Source organism: Manacus vitellinus, unplaced genomic scaffold, assembly GCF_001715985.3.
Source record: "Manacus vitellinus isolate BGI_N305 unplaced genomic scaffold, ASM171598v3 scaffold_36_pilon, whole genome shotgun sequence".
In the NCBI taxonomy this organism is placed as follows: Eukaryota; Metazoa; Chordata; class Aves; order Passeriformes; family Pipridae; genus Manacus; species Manacus vitellinus.
In genome coordinates, this window is record NW_021940508.1 from 2430773 (window position 1) to 2448873 (window position 18101).

General features: G+C 38.3%; 1 protein-coding gene across 1 annotated transcript in view; it reads right to left on the reverse strand.

The window, feature by feature from the left end:
* Positions 1-1260: 1260 nt before the first annotated feature.
* Positions 1261-18101, reverse strand: part of PARP8 (poly(ADP-ribose) polymerase family member 8) — a 122512-nt gene continuing 105671 nt past the window's right edge. The window contains 11 exon segments of the mRNA XM_018077319.2: positions 1261-2698; positions 3338-3422; positions 4624-4693; positions 5628-5704; positions 7656-7725; positions 11226-11298; positions 11464-11576; positions 12341-12389; positions 12721-12788; positions 14088-14153; positions 15845-15970. Of these exon segments, the coding sequence (XP_017932808.1) occupies positions 2596-2698; positions 3338-3422; positions 4624-4693; positions 5628-5704; positions 7656-7725; positions 11226-11298; positions 11464-11576; positions 12341-12389; positions 12721-12788; positions 14088-14153; positions 15845-15970 (900 nt within the window). The 3' untranslated portion in view covers positions 1261-2595.

The following is an 18101-nucleotide window of genomic DNA, read 5'->3' on the forward strand; positions in this document are numbered from 1 at the left end:
GTGTCCTTGTCACACTATAGCACGACACCTTTCCAGGTAGCCAAGCTTCCCTAGGCATGATGCTGCCTCATACTGCCATGGGCTGCATATCCCCATGATGCTGCTTTGTTCTCCCAATCCCTTCTTCCTGCCATGCACTGCATGGGACCTGAGCTGCTGATCACACCTCATCCCTCCAGAACTACCTGTGTCCCTGAAAGGTTTTGCCCTCTTCCACTGGTTTGTAACATCTGTGCTTATCACAGTCTGTCTTTTACTCTTGGCCATCATCCTTCTCCTCCATGGGTAAGTCAGTCGCCACAGTACTCCCTGAAGCAGGCACCTTAAAACAGCAAGGCTTCCATACACCTTGGAGCCCTGCTTTCCTCCACACTGTCCCTTACTGTGGCTCATAATTTAAAACACAAGTTCTGAGCAGTCCTAAAGTTTGGCAGCAATGTATTTTTCCCAACTCTTTCCAGAGGTTGTACTTACGATGGCACCAAGCATGACCAGTATTGTGATCCCACACTGCAAACTGAGGCTGCCTCACTGCTAGTTGACTCACTAGCTACTTTTAAGGTTTCTTCTTTTAGGGGTTTCACTTATGACCCTGTTGCAGCTTGACGGGACAGAGAAGATGACTGCTTCCTTGGCTTCTGCAGTTCACTCATGGTCATCTTTCTTTTCTCCTAGTTTTTTGGCCAGGCATCCCAGGGTGGTGAACTATCAGCCCCACAAATAATCATAGGACACCTTTGTGGACTTGCTTCCCAGTTTCTTTTTGTTATGCAAAACACTGTGATTCAGATACATATGGTGGGCCAGTTACAGAGAGATGGACATGCCAGGGTTTCACCTCCACTTCTGAATTATGCTGATTTTGTGCAGTAATACAACCCAAGGCAGTCTTTACAGAGATAAACGAATTTCAGGAAACCTCTTTGTTTCAAGAAATTAACCTGTATCCTAACACAGAAGATAACAATTAGAGTAATGATTCTCAAGTTAGGGGGTTCACCAAATGTTGGGGTGAAGTCAACAGAAATAATAGCAAAATAGGCATATGCAAACACAATTGGGTTTACAAGTCTGGACATGAACCCTGAAAAACTGAACTCCCCAACAAATAAGTCTAGAATGCTAAAATACATCAAGTATACGCTCCTAGGTCAAATATCACTATTTTACTCATAGGACACTTCAACTGCAGCAAGTAATACAGCAGTGTAGCTTGACCTAGAAAGAAGGAATCACCCATTTCAGCATATCTCATGCAGTTCTGTTTAAAAAAAAACAAACACACTTGAGCTCTGTTGTGCTGTTATTTGGCACTTTAGTATCTTTATTATGAAAATAACATAATAGAGCATTCAGTCTATTTTTGCTTTCTGAAGTGGCTTGTAGTTGTTGCACAGATGGGTAAGTTGAACTGCTCTCCATATTCGAAGGTGTGACTGGTTCTTCAGGACAGCTACTACAAGGGCTGCCAAGGGCACTCATCAGGGCACAGGGTATGCTTTATGCCTTGGAGATCAGGCCCTTCTCTATCTGTGTTGCCATCATGCTCACTTTGAAAAAAACAGTTGTCAGTTTAAAAGACAGAGCGATTTAAATGGATTTGTTATCCCCAAGGAATAAATTAACAAAAATATTTCACCAAGACAAAATGAGTAAAATTTTGCATTTGTTTATATTTTCTGATGTACCAACAATCAACTCAACCATGTAAAAGCCTTAATTCAGCACATACTTTAAAATATGTGAATAAAGTTAACCACAAAGCAGTTTCACTGAAGTTAAGATGCAAACATTAAAAAACCTTGTTGATCTAATGAAACTGTAAAATCTAGTATATAAAAAACAAATTTGTAAAAAGGAAGTTAACAGCTTCAGGATTTCCAGGTGTTTGCTAGGCTTGTATAATTAAAAAATGCAACTGACCTGTGTAATGGATTAGACAGTGTTTCCAGAGAAGACAAAGAAAGCTGAACATACACTAACACATTCATTACTTTTTGCTTTGCTTTTGCTCAGTAAATAAAAAATGTATTGTTGCTTTCCCCTTTGAGTCTAAATGCTAGCTGCATTTATGTAAAACAAAAAGAATCAAAGATAGCTGCAGGTAACCAATCCCTTTCATTTTACATGTTCCAGACAACCTTTTATTGTGTTTTAACATGAGAATATTTTACTTATTGCAAAGTATCCTGCATAATACAGGTGCTCCGCTATAAAATCTTCTCTCTCACTTATAATTCAGTCATTCTAAATTTAAAATACCAGTATACAGTACTAAAACCTCCAATTGAAGTTTAATATAAAAATATCAGCACAAAAGTCCTTTTTGAAGTCTGTTTATTGTGACCCAAATGCCTGTTTAATTATTCATTGTTTTAGTATAATAATAATAGATTTTGCACCCCTACAGTTGCTAATTGATACCATCTCAGGTATTTTGATGAGATAAGAAATACTAAGTAAGAAAACAGTAAGTATTCAAATGGTTAATTTGTTTAGAATAATAATAAATTCGGTTTTTTGCATCTTCTTCAGTTCAAAATCCAGCTTTGACACTGAGGAAGGCTTCACATCAATTAAATAAGAGTGGTCCTTTTAACCAGTAGCAGTTTGATTGCCAATGACTCGAAGAATCTCTTTATGAATGCTTGGTTCCTGTGTGTTTATACTCGTATCACCCACTTGACCATCTTCATAACTAAAAAAAAAAAAGTAGAGAAAATAAAAGCAAATTAGTGTTTTATTAATCTACCGGAAAACATCCCAAACTCTCCTTCTTTCACTAATCAAGAGTTCTTACTCCATATGTTAACATGTTTCTATTAAAAACTCTGCTGTGCTTCATCATTATACAGTCACTATATTAAGATCCTAAACTATGGAGAGCAGAGGGTGATAAGGCTACCATTGTCATTAGAATCCTGAGGCTGAATAAGCCAGTAGGATCCAAAGGGGACAACTCTTAGGTGAAAGGGGAAATGCTCACATCACAGACAGGAAGCTAATGAATTCTTCAGCTTAAATACACACAGCCAAACAAAAATTATGCTTTACAATACATGGATAGGCTTACTGTAACATGAAGTAATGCCATCGAATGGGAAAAATTAGTGACTCTCTGTTCATTTATTTTGTAACAAAACATCTACTAAACCTTTGTTACTAGCTTATCCATGCATTTCCTAACACATGTAAGTACAGTGGAAAATAAAAAATAAAGTGACGCTGAACAGAATTAGGAAGAAATGTCTTTTATCTACTTTAACTACAACCATTGCAGGTAACATGGGAAAAAGGTATAGTATGAAGCTGAATGTTAAATGAAGCTTTTACTCACACAAAGAAAAATCTTGTACACACATGATCCGTATTGGGAACTACCCATATCTCTCCATGTTTGTGCAGATCGGGTGAGGTTATCACTATCAGGGAAAGAATAAATTTCATAGTGATGAAAATATACCTGAAAAATATTGCTTTAAAAGGTTTGGGGTTTTATACACTTTAAATAGGCTTCTGGGAATGTGTAGTTTTCCACTGCATGCCTGGGGTGTGGCGCAGATTTTGAGATGGTTGCTAGTACAAACAGAAAGATGAATTTGATTCTTGTGTCCAAAATGTATCTTTTAGAAAACACAGATGCCTGATGTATGGGAGCAAGTTCTTAAATGGAATGAAAGATTAAAAAATATATTTATAATTTTAAATAGTTCTAGGGCTATTAAGACAACTAATCAGCCTTTGGAACAGATATTTGTGTATAATGATGGCTGATTCAAAACCAAGACGTTTAAGACAACGCCTGAAACTGCTATATGGTAAATTTTGGATTTGCAATACTACCAAACATTTAAAACAATTAACCATAGCAATTATGACTCAAGGGGTTCAAAAAGCTTGCCAAAACTTGCTCAATGTTTAGAAAACAGCAATGTATTTGACGATAGGTTGTTCACCAGCAGAATGAGGACAACACAGGCAAGAAAGCTTCTTATTGCTAACTAGAAGCTACACCATTGATCTGTATTTGAAAAGATTTCAAAACTCATTTAAACAGCATCCTCCTGGACAAGTAGTCCAACTGTAGGATGAGCAGGTTCATGGTGCACTGGGTGAAGAACTGACTGAGGGACTGAGCCCAAAGGGTTGTAGTGAAGACTGGCTGGTGACCAGACACACCAGTGGTGGTCCTCAGGGCTCCATTCCAGGGCCAGTTCTGTTCAATGGATTTATAAACTACCTGGACGCAGGAGGTGAATGCACCATTACTGAGTTTGCTGATGCCATACTTGGAGGTGGTGTTCTCTGGAGAGGCAAGAGGCCTTTTAGAAGGATCTAGACAGATTGGAGCATTGGGCAATCATTAATGGCATGAAATTTAACAACTCCAAATGCATATAATTATTCCATGAAAATTCAGTATGTGCTACAGGTTTTGTTTAAAGAGGGGAAACATTCTGAACTGAAATATAAAGGTCTGCTGCTGAGCAAGTACTCATAGGTCTATAAGTAGTCTCTTACCTGAACAACCAATAATGGAACTAAAGGTCTCACTGATTTGCATCCAGTAACCTGTGCATCCTGTGACCATGACTAAAAGTTTCACCAGGGCCTTCAGCTTACCTTCACATAAGGCTATGCATTTTAGGTTACGGCTTTGCAAAAATTGTGACTGCTGTCCTTTCTTCTGTGACTGAGATATAAAAGCAAGAAAACATAGTTAGTGCAGCAAAACAAACTGAGTGAAAAAGTAACAAAGTAGATGACTGTTGTTTTCAGTGGTTTATAAATGAACAGAGGCAGTCTTCCTAAAATTTTTCTGTTTTATTTCTAAATTTAATAGAATTTATAAAAATGATTCTATTATTCATTTGGATTTTTGTAGGAGGGATTTGAACTCCTTTATCCAGAAAAATAACGTTCAAAAGTTTCTAATTCTTACAGAATGACTAATGCTATCAGAAACATCAGAATGCTATTGATAAAAAAATTGGTAGCAGAAAAAAAGAAAAAAAGGTGAATTTGATCATCGATTCTTTGGCCACCACCCTGATATTTTAGTGGCCTTCCTACTTCTGAGGGTTTCTGCTGTGACAAACCAATCTCTCTTCAAAGCCAGATTATTCTGTAGTTTCTATGTGTTAAGCAGGGAGACAGACATAAGATTACTTTCTCAAAATTTAGCCTTACACACAGATGCTGTGAGTTTGCTTTAGATAAAGCAGAATTGTAATGGTTTCATATGTAAAAAACATGAAAAAGAAAAAATGACATGCTATAAATTAAATACTACTAATTTTCAAGCAAGAAGCACTCTCAAGTTCTTTTGCACCATTCTTCTGGAAGTCTAAAACTCAGAAAGTAAGGACTTGCTAAGGATCATGATGCAATTTGTATTTAATTTTCATTCTCTTCCTAAATTCTTGAAGGGCAAAAGACCTGCAATATACTCTGTAAATTTTTACTAAAGCAGTTGGGCTGTGTTTGATGTTTGCAGTCTCTGAAGTTGTTGATTTCAATTCAATGAAATAAAACTATTACTTTGCACAAAGGAAATATTACCTCCTTCTCAGCTGCTAAGTTCTCAAAAACCCACAAATCTTCCAGAGATGGTTGATGTATCATACCTGTGATGTATTACTGCCCTTACTGCCTGAAGCTGGTTCATCTTTAGCTAACACCTTCTGCTGCTTCTTGTTCATCCCTAGGAATATTAAAATCATGTAAGATACCCTGGTATATAAACACTGTAATAAGAAAAGTTAAGTGCAAGAAAGAAACAAGAACCACAGCAGGAATCACAGTCCTTTGCATGGCACCCAATAAGCTACTTAACTTTGTCATAGAAAATCACAGTGTAATCCTGCAAATTACCAGTACCTCTGCATGTATTGCAAAGACCTTAGCAAAGTCCAGTTAGCATTAAGTAGGTGCAAAAGGAGATAAACATGAATTTAAATGTCACTGAATTCAGATCAGGAATGTTCTTACATGGTTGCTTTACAGGTCAGCATGTCCTGAGTCTAACTGACCTTTGGGATGAAGTAAGTCTGATTTACTGTGGATGGGACAGCAAAATCACAAGAGAAGAACTTTAGATATTAATCTTTAGCACTCTACATAGACTTACATGAACAGTCTCATTAATTTTTATGAGTAGGTCACTTAAATCTTGAAATCTACCTTGGTTTGATTCCCTTATCTACATTCAAAAATATTAGATCATTTGTCAGTCATTTGTCAACATTGGATCCAATATCCATCTCAAAAATCTTTGTGCTTTAGATCTCATTCATATTGGTTTATCTAAAATTCCTGTGCTATATGCTACTATGGATGTCCTTGCCTTTCCAGTATCCCACATTTCAGAGAATCATAGAATCGTGGAATGGTTTGTGTTGGAAGGGACCTTAAAGATCATCTAGTTCTGGCCCTCCTGCCATGGGAAGGGACATCTTCCACTAGACCTGGCTGCTCAGAGCTCTATCCAGCCTGGTCTTGAAGACTTCCATTTCTTGGCAGTTTTCAAACACAGATTGAATTATAGGGGAAGTCTAATTCTTTGAAGGAACAGGACATGTAGGACTCTTCCACAGTTTTTATTAGCATCAAGTACTACACACTTGATGGGAACACAGGCCTCCTTTCTGGAGGACACAGGATGGAAGGAATCAAGATAGGCAGAGAGAGGAGCAATAACATGTTGAAGTTGACAAAACAGCATTGTGCAAAAAGAAAGGTATTTTTTTAGGTAATGATACTGTAACCAGCACTTTTAGTGAGCCCCCATACCCATGTAATCTCTGGAAAGCTAAAAGTGTAGTTAAAAATAATTGATGTTGAAGTTCCACAAATAGTAGCTCAAATATGTTGAGCTCTTAAAATGAATTGTGACATTACCTCAAAATACTGAGTGTCAGAAAGCATAACTAAACCAGTCAAAATTACCTAGATGCACACAAACACACTCAGCTCTATACCTTCACTTTCATATGTGAGGAAATGGTAAATATACCACATACCCAAAATAAAATTCAGCATATTTTAAAAAGTCTTTAATTTCTTATAGACACATTCCATGTATCTTGTTTCTATTTATAATTTAATTTTTATATAGAAAACTCTGCACAACTCCCTTTTGGATTCACTAGTGAGACAAATTATGTTTTCTCCCCTTCCGAGGCTAAAATAAACACACTGTCTGGCACTTTCTATGTAATCCTGACATGGTGATACTTGGGAATACTCTTATATATACAAGGTTGAACATGTTTATTGATGAATATTTGTTTTGTCAGATCAGGTCATAAAAGACCATGAATCCATAGGTAAAGTTAGATGGACTTAAGATAGATACTGACAAAAAATCACAAAGTTGGATTTCCACAACATAATCAAGACCTGCTCCACTACACAAAGCACTTGGTATTAGCTAATATTTACTTCAAACAGAGTTTCACGATACTCAGCCCCCTGCAAAATAAGGACAGTTTTTAATAAGTGAATTTAGATTTTCTCTTTTTTGAATAAATTAAACCATGGTCAACAAAGATAAAATTGAATACAGTATTGTAAACAGTGAAGCTGGTAAGAAAAGCAGTAGAATAAGATACCCCCCTATATTTCTCCAACTTTAGATGATTTATAAATATCACCTGAGTAACCAAATGATATGCTTGACAATGGACTAAGGTAGATTCCACTTCCAAACATTGCACCATGGAGCTGAAAAAGAGCAGAGTGGTTATGTGGCATTAATTTGGTTACCTGGACAAAATAATAATTATAGGAACAGGTCACAGAATCACATAATCACAGTATATGCTGATTTGGAAGGGACCCACAAGGATCATCGAGTCCAACTTCTGGCCCTGCACAGGACCATTCCCAACAGTCACACCATGTGCCTGAGAGTATCATCCAAATGTTTCTTGAACTCTGTCAGGCTTGGTGCTATGACCAGTTTCCTAGAAGCCTGTTCCAGCACCCAACCACCTTCTGGGTGAAGAACCTTTTTCTAATATCCAACCTAAACTTCCCCTAATATAACTTCAGGAGGAAGTTGTAGACTGCAATGAGGTCTCCCCTCAGTCTCCTCTTCTCCAGGCTGAACAAACCAAGTGACCTCAACCGCTCTTCATATGGCTTCCACTCAAGGCCCTTCACCATCTTTGTTTCCCTCCTTTGGACACTCTCTAGTAGCTTAATATCTTTCCTATATTGCAGTGACCAAAACTGCCACAATATTCAAGGTGAGGTGGCACTGGTGCAGAGCAGAGTAGGACAATCACTCCCTCTGACATGCTGGCGATGCTGTGCCTGATGGCCCTCAGGACACGGTTGGCCCTCCTGGCTGCCAGGGCACCCGGACCCCCAGGTCCCTTTCCTGGCACTGCTTTCCAGCATCTCATTGCCCAGTCTGTACAAATATCCAGGGTTGCCCTGTCCTAGGTGCAGAATCTGGCACTTTCCCTAGTTGAACTTCATACGACTGGTGATTGCCCAGTGCTCTAATTAGCTGAGCTCTCTCTGCAGGGCCTCCCTGCCTTTGAGGGACTCAACAGCTCCTCCCAGTTTTGTATCATCTGCAAACTTGCTTAGTGTCCCTTCGAGTCCTGTGTCCAAGTCCTTTATGAAGATGTTGAAGAGCACAGGGCCTAAGATGGAGCCCCGTGGAACCCTACTGGTGACAGGTTGCCAATCTGATGTCACCCCATTCACTAGAACTCTCTGTGCTCCCTGTGAGCCCATTGTTCACCCACCACATGATGTGTTCATCCAGCTGTGTACTGGACATTTTGTCCAGAAGGATCCTGGGAGAGACAGTATTGAAAGCTTTTACTGAAATGCAAAAAGACTACATCAACTGGCTTCCCTTGATCAACTGTGTGGGCTACCTTGTCATAAAAGGAAATCGGGTTTGATAAGCAAGACTGTCCTCTCATGGAGCTGTGCTGTCTGTGACCAGTGACTGCATTGTCCTCCAGGTGTTTTTCAATACCTCCCAGAAGAATCTTCTCCATAACTTCACCAGGCACTGAAGTGACACTGACAAGCCTGTAGTTTCCAGAGTCCTCCTTCTTGCCTTTCTTGAAAATCAGGACAATGTTCACCAGCTTCCAGTCAGCTGGGACCCCTCTGGATTCCCAAGACCATTCAAAAACCACCTAGAGAGGTTTTATGATGACATCAACAGCAATTTGAGGATTCTGGAATGAATCCCATCAGGCCCCATAGTTTGTAGGGACCCAGCTGAAGCAGCAAATCCCACACAATTTCAGGATCAACTGGGATTTGATAATTCTCACAGTCATGGTCCTCCAGTTCAAGGGAACTTTGTTCATTATCCGTGTTGAAGACAGAGGCAAGAAAAGCATTAAACACCTCTGCCTTGTCTCTGTCCCTGTCCTAGTGTAGATAAACATCTGCCCAACTGTATTAATTTATTGCCAGGTAATTAATGGTGTTCAAAGAAATATTTGAAAAAAATATGTCCTGAGTATAAAATTATAATACTATATATAGTATAGTATGGCCAGATGCACAACCATAATTATACATCAGATTTCTATATTGTGTTAAAATTGTGTTTCCTGTTTTTAAATCTAACATTACTATGGAGGATGCCTACAGAGGGTGCTTCTGTGCATTGCCAAATACACCTTGGCATGTGTCTCACATCAAAACCTTGTCAGGAAGCACAGCCTAGGCCAGCCTCTGTGAATCAACAGCAGCAACAGCTGCTTCTGTTTTCTTTACGGTAAGAAATTAAGAGACAGTGATGATACTAGCCATATGCTATAGAGAAATTTAGTCACTAGTTCAGCATGAGTACTGGTGGAATGGGTTCAATCTAGCTTTTGCCTGGGCCAATTCAGGCATGCATATCTCCCATCAGTGCAGGACTGTGCTTTAGCCATAAAGCTACCAGACGTCTGAAAAGAACAGAGGAAAGGGAAAACTATTCTGCATCAGCATCACTGTTCCATGTCATGAAGCTTTTTATTAGCCCTGCAGTCATTTTCTTGTCTGGAAAGGGGAAAGTATGGGTTTCACTTCACCAGGATCTGACTGCTTTATACGGAAATGCCTTTAATGAAAACACACCAAGCAGCTTCTCATTTTTGAGAACCCAGTATCTCCTACTTAGGTAGATGTCCTACCTAGACACCATGGGGCTTCAGTCATGCTCACCCTTATTTCTTTCCTCTGACCAAATGATATTTACACAGTCTCCACAATGTGGCAGAGCTCTCTTAGGAGTATGCACATGTGTTTTCACTCCTCCAGATCTTACAATGTTGTACAGAATCCTTGGTGAGTAGATAGTTTTCCTGACTGGTTGGTACCACAGTGGACAGGATGAACTCATATCAGGATGTGTCTTAGGTGTGTGAGAGAGATAAAAATGATGACTTACATAAAACAGGGCTTTACTATTCCCAGTATCTCAACCCTGAGCAATAATAACAACAAAGGTATAAACAAAGGGGTTTACTTTGGTGAATTTTAGTGTGTAAATCCTGCTTTCCTGGGGAATTATCTTCCAAAAATACTAATAAAAACAACCAAACCACTATGACAAACAGCCATTTCCTTTTTTTCAATGTCTTCTATATCCCAATCCTTAGTCAGCACCCTGGGATCCTCCTCCAAGGTACATGGACTCAGCACTGGAGAAGAGCTTTCAAAACCACAATGCTAAAATACTCTCCATTAGAGCTCCCCAGTCCCTCTTGTAGTGCCTTCTTTGCTTTGTAATAGTGGTCTCCTGACAATTCAGTATGAGAACTGGTTTGCAGCTGATCCCTTCTGACCTCCATGCTTCCATTCCCAAAGAAATCAGAAGAGCAGAGAAGGTGCTGTCAACACAGTTCCTGTAAATCTAGCATCTTCCTGGATCCTATAACATGGAGATAGTTTAGGCAGCTCTACATTTTGTCACTGGTTTTAAGCAGTACTGAGTGAAGCCTCCGGGAGGTGCTGCTCTGCAATGTAAGACTGAAACACAGATTCCAGCAGAGGGATTTTCTAGACGTTTTAGCAGACACATTATTTTATCTTAATTTTATCAGAAAAGTACTTTTTCCAGGAAACAAGAGGGTATTTGAAATCATCTCTTTTTCCACCTATATGACTACTATAACTAAACCACCTGAAAAGCTGCCAAAGCTAGTACATAATCAAGCACAGGTCAATTAAAATCTATTTTGTCTACTATTTACCTGCAGCCTCGTATTGGAAGCAACAACTAAGCCGTTCCTCAGGATGGAATGCCAATTTTCAATGTGTGAACCACTGAATAAAACGAAAAAGAAAGCGTTAAAGCTCAAAGGGTAAAACGCAAAATGAAATCAGAAATCCTTTAAAACAGTAGATTCACAGCTGCAAATCTCAAATACCAGAACAAAAAATAGCATGGCATTTTGATAACTTTTGATTAATATGAATATGTGTACTCACTGAAATGCAAAGGTACTTCCATAGAGATTTTTAGCAGCTCGGAAATTGGATTCTTTGGCTGGTGGACTGCTGAGAAGTAGGAATTGGTGGGGAGTGTGCATAAACTTTAGTTGCTGTAAAATAGGAGTGCACATATGAAGAAAAGTTAACAATGAAAGTACTGTATTTCCCTGATAATAGACCTTAAGATATCATGATGTTTCACACAATACATAATTGCATCTAAATAACTACATGAACTAAGATGAGGTTGGTCTCCTTAGCAGAAATAATTCAGTTTCAGCTGAAATCAAACAGTAAAAATATCTTTCAGTTTATGAAACATGGGGAAAATTTTGAAACACATTTCAGTCATAGTAATTAAACTGAACAATTTCATTATGGCATTCTGATCAGAGCAGGCTTTGAATTAAGGTTGTTTAGAAGGCTGCAGATTACTATGCCCTTAATCAGAGGATCGGAGGCACACATCCCTCTAAAATTCAAGTGCCATACTTTTTTAAAGGTGTACTTATATACGAATTTCCTGGTATATCGTGTTTCTGTGCACTGCTTTCTGTACAATTCTGTATCTAATATTCTATATGGCAACAAAACAAACAGTGATGTTCTTCTCACTTAATGTCAGATGACTACAAGGTAGGCACTTGTATTTGAGCTACTTACCTCAAATAGGCTTTTTATAAGCATTATTCCCTTGACCTATTTCAGATATTCCAAAAATCATGACCTGAAACTGCTTCTTTCACTGCCTTGTCTGTTAATGGAGTTAACCAGTTTGAAGCACACACCTATGTTTCGCTAAGAGACTCTCACCTAAAATGCTAATAAAAGCCATGACAAATAAGAAAATAACAGAGAACCCACAGACACTTACCCTATTCACTGGTAGCTTCACAATATGTGATCTGTTACTAGAAATAACCCTAAAATAAGAAACAATTCAATTAGACACGGTAACCAAAACAAACATTTTTTTCTTAAAAATGTGTTATGAATGGCCACCATAATGCACCCAGCTGCAGGCCTTTAAACCTATCAGATGGAAGTAGACCAAACCTCAACTAGAAAGTGAGATCAGAGGACCCAGATGAGATCCAGAAACAGTCCAGAACAACTGCAGTTGCAAATACTGATGTTAATTCTTAGGGTGACCTTATACCAAATTACACTGCTCAAGTGTAATTGAGCAGTGTAATTTATTTATTACAGCAATGTAAATTATTCATTACAGTTGATACTGCAATAATTTTATACCATTGTAGAAGAGGATGTGCAAGCGGGTCTTGTTTATCCATCTGCTTCTTTATTTCCAAGTAAGGTGCCTAGAAAAGAGTAAATAAGTTCTTTATTTCTAGGATGAATTTTGGACGTTACAGTGCCCATGATTTAATCAATTAAAATGAATACGTGGGACTCATTATTAGGTTTAAATCACAATTTTACTCATATACAGCATACTAGAGTTATAAATGTGTTTTGACAACAACAAGAATTAATATAGCAATTATTTTCCCTGGAGTAAAATAATAAGCATTTAATTAGCATCAAAATGACTACATTATAGCAAACATTGGTGATCTCAGGGAGAACAGCAGAAGACATCTATTTTTGTTCAGCTCTTGTATTAAGAAATTGGACTGGAATTTCACAAAATTAAGTCTCTCAAAATACCCCAAAAAATATCCACTTTGGGTTTTTTAACTCTTTTACAGTATAAACTGGTAAAATACCATGTCATATAATTCCTTTGAAAACCCTTCTTGATTTCAATTACAGTCCAAAGCATCCTTTTAAAACTCATCAGTCCAAGAATTATTTTAACATTAAAAAAGCACAAAATGGTGATTATTTTTTATTTTTAAAAGACATATGAAGTAATAGAAATACCTGATTTTTAAATTTTTTGCAAGATGTTATAAAAATTAACAAAAATATACAAATTTTAATTTTCTGTTTATTTTATTCATAACTATGTATTTTTTTTATCCAGAATCCCAAAGTATTTTGTGAATACATTTAGAGCAAGATCTAAAAACTGCTGTGAGGATACATTTATATAGCAGTTGGAAAAGCAAGATATACAGAAGAGATTTCAACAACCAGCTATAGTCATCTGGGTTGTTTGGCAAAGAAGCGTAACAATAAACAGAAATACAACTATCAGACATGCTATTGAAATAAATGGCAGTAATCCCAAGAGACCCAACCTTCCAAGTATCCAACTATACTTAGCTGATCAAGTGTTTTGCTGTAATAGAAATAAAGGTATCATTCAGAACACTGTCACAAAATCAATTTCTTTTGCTTTGGCAGTAAAGAACTCTAGCTTTAATATTTCCAGAAATGCAGCAGTTGGTGATTATCTCATTACAATGTTCCATTTTCCTGTTATTATCACTAATTTAAACTTCAAAAGATCCGAGTTCTACTCCACCACTTTTACTTGACTGCCATTATAGATACTCTAAGTTAGTTATTTTGAATACACATTTTTATATTATTACAGCTCTATATGAAAGAGATGATACTATTGATTTTTTGACCCACCACAGGCAGCCAATATAAACATTTTTCAAGTTCTAGAAATAATGATTAAGTAAGATAAATATTTTTAAACTCACCTGTGTCATTTCTCTAATGGAAGTGATACTGTCCAATGCTTTCATGACTCGGTCATAATTCTTCTTCTGATGTAGCATAAAATATGCAAATAAATTCAAAGAATTTTAGTCTTTGGCTCTATAAAAACCTGAATTCTTTGAGTGTGTATAAAACCAAAGCTAGGATGAATGTTGAGCAAACCAATCCTTTCAAACATTTCTAACCTGGAAAAATATTGTTATGATGGTTTTTCTTTGAATTTCACTGGAATCTCCAACACACTCAGAAAAACAGCTCACTTTTTAAACAAATATTTGTAACTAAACACAGGTTCTGACGGTTGGATAACATGTTCTTAAGATAAATAATGCAGTGACTCCAGATCGATTTTAAATAAAATGTGGATGAACACATGTGTTTACTTTGCTAACAGCTCTAAAAAACATCATAGGGCCTTCAGCTTGTCTCTCTGCCTCACCCTGATCCTCACCTACCTACTGCTTGGGAACCACTACCAGAAGGCTCCATCTGTTCTGAGTGAGTTTAACAGTTCATGCTCCATCCACTCCACATGACACGTCACCTTCAGGAGCTTCACTGTTTGCCATCGAGTCTTGCCAATTTCTGCCCATGGTCTTTCACCTCGCCAAGCTGACAATAAGCTGGGAGGAGATGGAGGCACTGGTAGCCCAGGGATTCTGTCCACTCCTCTCTCAGTGCGACCCTCTCTCATAAATCCTCATCTACTTCAAACACGTGCTTTGCCCAGCCACCATACAGCTGTCTCCTCCTCAGCCCCCTTCCAAGCATCTCCTGACAAGTCTTTATTCCCACATATTGCAGAACACACCCTGAAAAAGAACTGGCCTTTGTTCAGAAAAAGTGAAATGCATTCCAATGCAGGACATGCTAAATTCTCATTTATGCCTTTGGGGAGATGGCTTAAGGGACACGGAGTGAGAGGCAGCATTTGGAGTGCAAGTAGCAGGTAGTGCAAGTACAATTCTTTATTTCAAAATTTACCTTGTACAAAACCTGGCTATTATGTCAACATATGATAAATCCCTTCACCTCTCAAAGGCCATCTTTCTCTTTGTGTCCAACGTGTACACTGAGAGAAGGCCACTTAGAATAAACAATTTTGCATCTAGAATTCGCCCCCTGAAAGAGTTCCTTGTCTTTAACATAACTTGGAACACAACTTACAGTTTTCATGTGGTTTAGAAATGGTATTCTCCAATTTAATGCTCACACTGAAATCAAGCACCTCTTGCTCACTCTGCCCCTCACCCCTCCCTCTCCCCCTTCCCACTGCCAGGGGCTAGAGAGGAGAATCGAAGGCACAAAAGGTAAAGATCAAACAGCAAGGAGATAAGAAAACAGACAGTAACAGCAACAATACTGAAGACAGAAGCTACAAGAAAGAGGCGAACAATACACATAGAAACAGCAATAGCTGATTGCTCCCTCTGCCAAGCTACAATGACCAGGAAGGGACTCCTTCCTGGAAGAGACTCTCTTCCCCCTGCCCCTGGCAATGATGTGACAGGGTATAGGATAACTTCTGAGTCCTAGCCATGGCCCCACATGGCTACTGTAAAAATTAACCCTGTCCTGGCTGGAACCAGGACAAGTTTATAGTCAAATACCTCGTCAGAGACAATTAAAAAAAAGCTACAAAGTTTTGAAAACAAGGAGACTCCATAGGAAGTCTTTGCTTTGAAATCTCATGCAGGACTAAAATCAAGCAATGACGTAATTACAGATAACTGCTTACCCTGGGGTTAAAGGCTAGCATCTGAGGGTCATTAGGATCAACTACAGAAGGATATGGCTCAAAAATGACAACTTTCCTAGGTGACTCTAATGCAGACCGACACATGGATACCAGGAGATCAACCACCTAAGGATAAAGAAGGACATTTATTCAACGTATGTACTTTTATATTGTATTTTCCAGCTTGTTTTTTTTTACACATTATAGTTATACCATATTTCATTGTTACCTATATTGCCCAAACCACGTTATCCACAGGACATAGTTTAGGACTCAGATTTTTCCATTAACCTCAACAGGGTCTGGGGTCAGCCCTGGCATATTATTCCAGGTGCATAAGTAGGATCACTACCTGGTCCTAAATGTATTATAATGTCAAACACATTGCTTTCATTTCTGCTTTTTCTTGTGCACATACACTAATTCCTGTATTAAATTCATTCTCTAAGGAAATGAAGTTGTGCTCGATCTGTGTATCTCTGTATAGTACATGCCAGTGAAAATGTTGCTCAAGAACAAAGAAGGGTCTGTGAAATTTGTACGACTTCCTGCTGTTCTCCTGAAGACTGTGTTCATAGAAACACTAGTAAACATTGCTTCTGGTAAGGCCAGAACAGTGCAACGATTTAACAGTCATTTGAAAAGTTCACACTGGGGGATCTTCTTCCTTCCATCCTGTTGTACAAAATTACAACACAGCTTTGAATATCCATGATTTGCAAGATTATCCTGCAGGATCGTGCATGTAAATGTGTACACAGACGTCGTCTAATGTAGTCACACGTGTACACATACGTACATATACAACTTAGCAACAGATTCCCATGTAATTGTTTCAAAATATATAATTCAGAGGTTAAAAAGAATACAGCAATAACAAATATGAGAGAATGCAGCTTTCTGGCACCTGTAAAACAAAAATTCAGCTCATAATGAGATCCACAGTTGCTACATTAAAAAGTAGCTGCAAATCAGCTCATTTCCCCATTTTTTCTGTGCCTTCTGAAAACATTTGTGTATGAAAACAGACTTTTCCAGGAAAGAAAGAAAAAGCTAAGATGAGCTGTACTTAGTAGGCATCCTGGTTCCTCCTACAACTCTACGCACATCAGATCTCATCTCACAACTCAAGCTGTTCTAGAAGTTTTTATATATCTGCCATTGCATCTGATCATTTGGAGGAAAAAAAATTATGATCCTTCAGAGAAGTACAATGAATAAGAATACCGATGAAAGGGAAAAGGGACTGTGCTATGGTGAGTCATACAGTTGCCATTCTCCTTCTCTGCTCCTTCAGCATGAATGGACAATTTTCTCCATCAGTTTAAAAATTGTTAGTTCCAGTCACTAAATATCTCACATATATTTAAAAATGAAGTTATTGAAATAATGATCCCCTCCTCAATGCTGCTCTGGTTATTTTCCATTTTATAATACCTGTAAATGTGATGAATATTTCAAATAGGGCATATGCATTAGCATTTGCAAAGGAGACCAGGAGTCTGCATATGCAGCCAGGTCAGGCAACAGACCTGACACTATGTAAATGTATTACTGTGAAATTGAGCATGAATTCAAACTCTGCTTCTCAGAAGCCTCCTACTAGCCTAGGCTCACTAGGGGAGCCTTTTTGGAGAAACAACCCCTGTGCCAATAGTCTATGCTGTGAATCACACTGTCCTAAACTAAGGACTCAGATGAATCAAAAGAAGTGATCAATTCTTTCTGCGAACAGGAATGGGATGGTCAACCAGATCCAATGTAGTGAGCTGGCTTCAATGCTATCACTAAGGTGAAACTAAACAGAATTTAGCCACCGAGTTCCGATGAGACAATAGACAAAAAGCCTCATCTAACTTTTTAAAGCATTCTTAAGGTTGTAATCACTCTGCAGCAAACCTCTGTAAATGTAGTGGTACTCCAGAGATCTAGAGCAAGCTCCGCATATGCCTGCAACAGTGACACCTCCACTACACACTGAGTGAGAGCTAACCATGGCCACCTCTCCTGTCAGCTCTATTTTAAAAAGTTTTTCCTATTTTAGGAAAGCAAGCTTCCAGCTGTTCAAGGAGTTAGTCAATAGGACCCCCTGGGAAACTGCTCTCAGGAATGAGGGAGCAGAACAGAGCTTGTAGATCTTTAAGGATGCCTTCCCTAGACCACAAGAGTTCTCTCAATCCCCATGTTTAAGAGATCAGGAAAGGAAGACAAAAGGCCAGCACAGATGTCCAGACCTGCTGGTCAGACTACAAGGCAA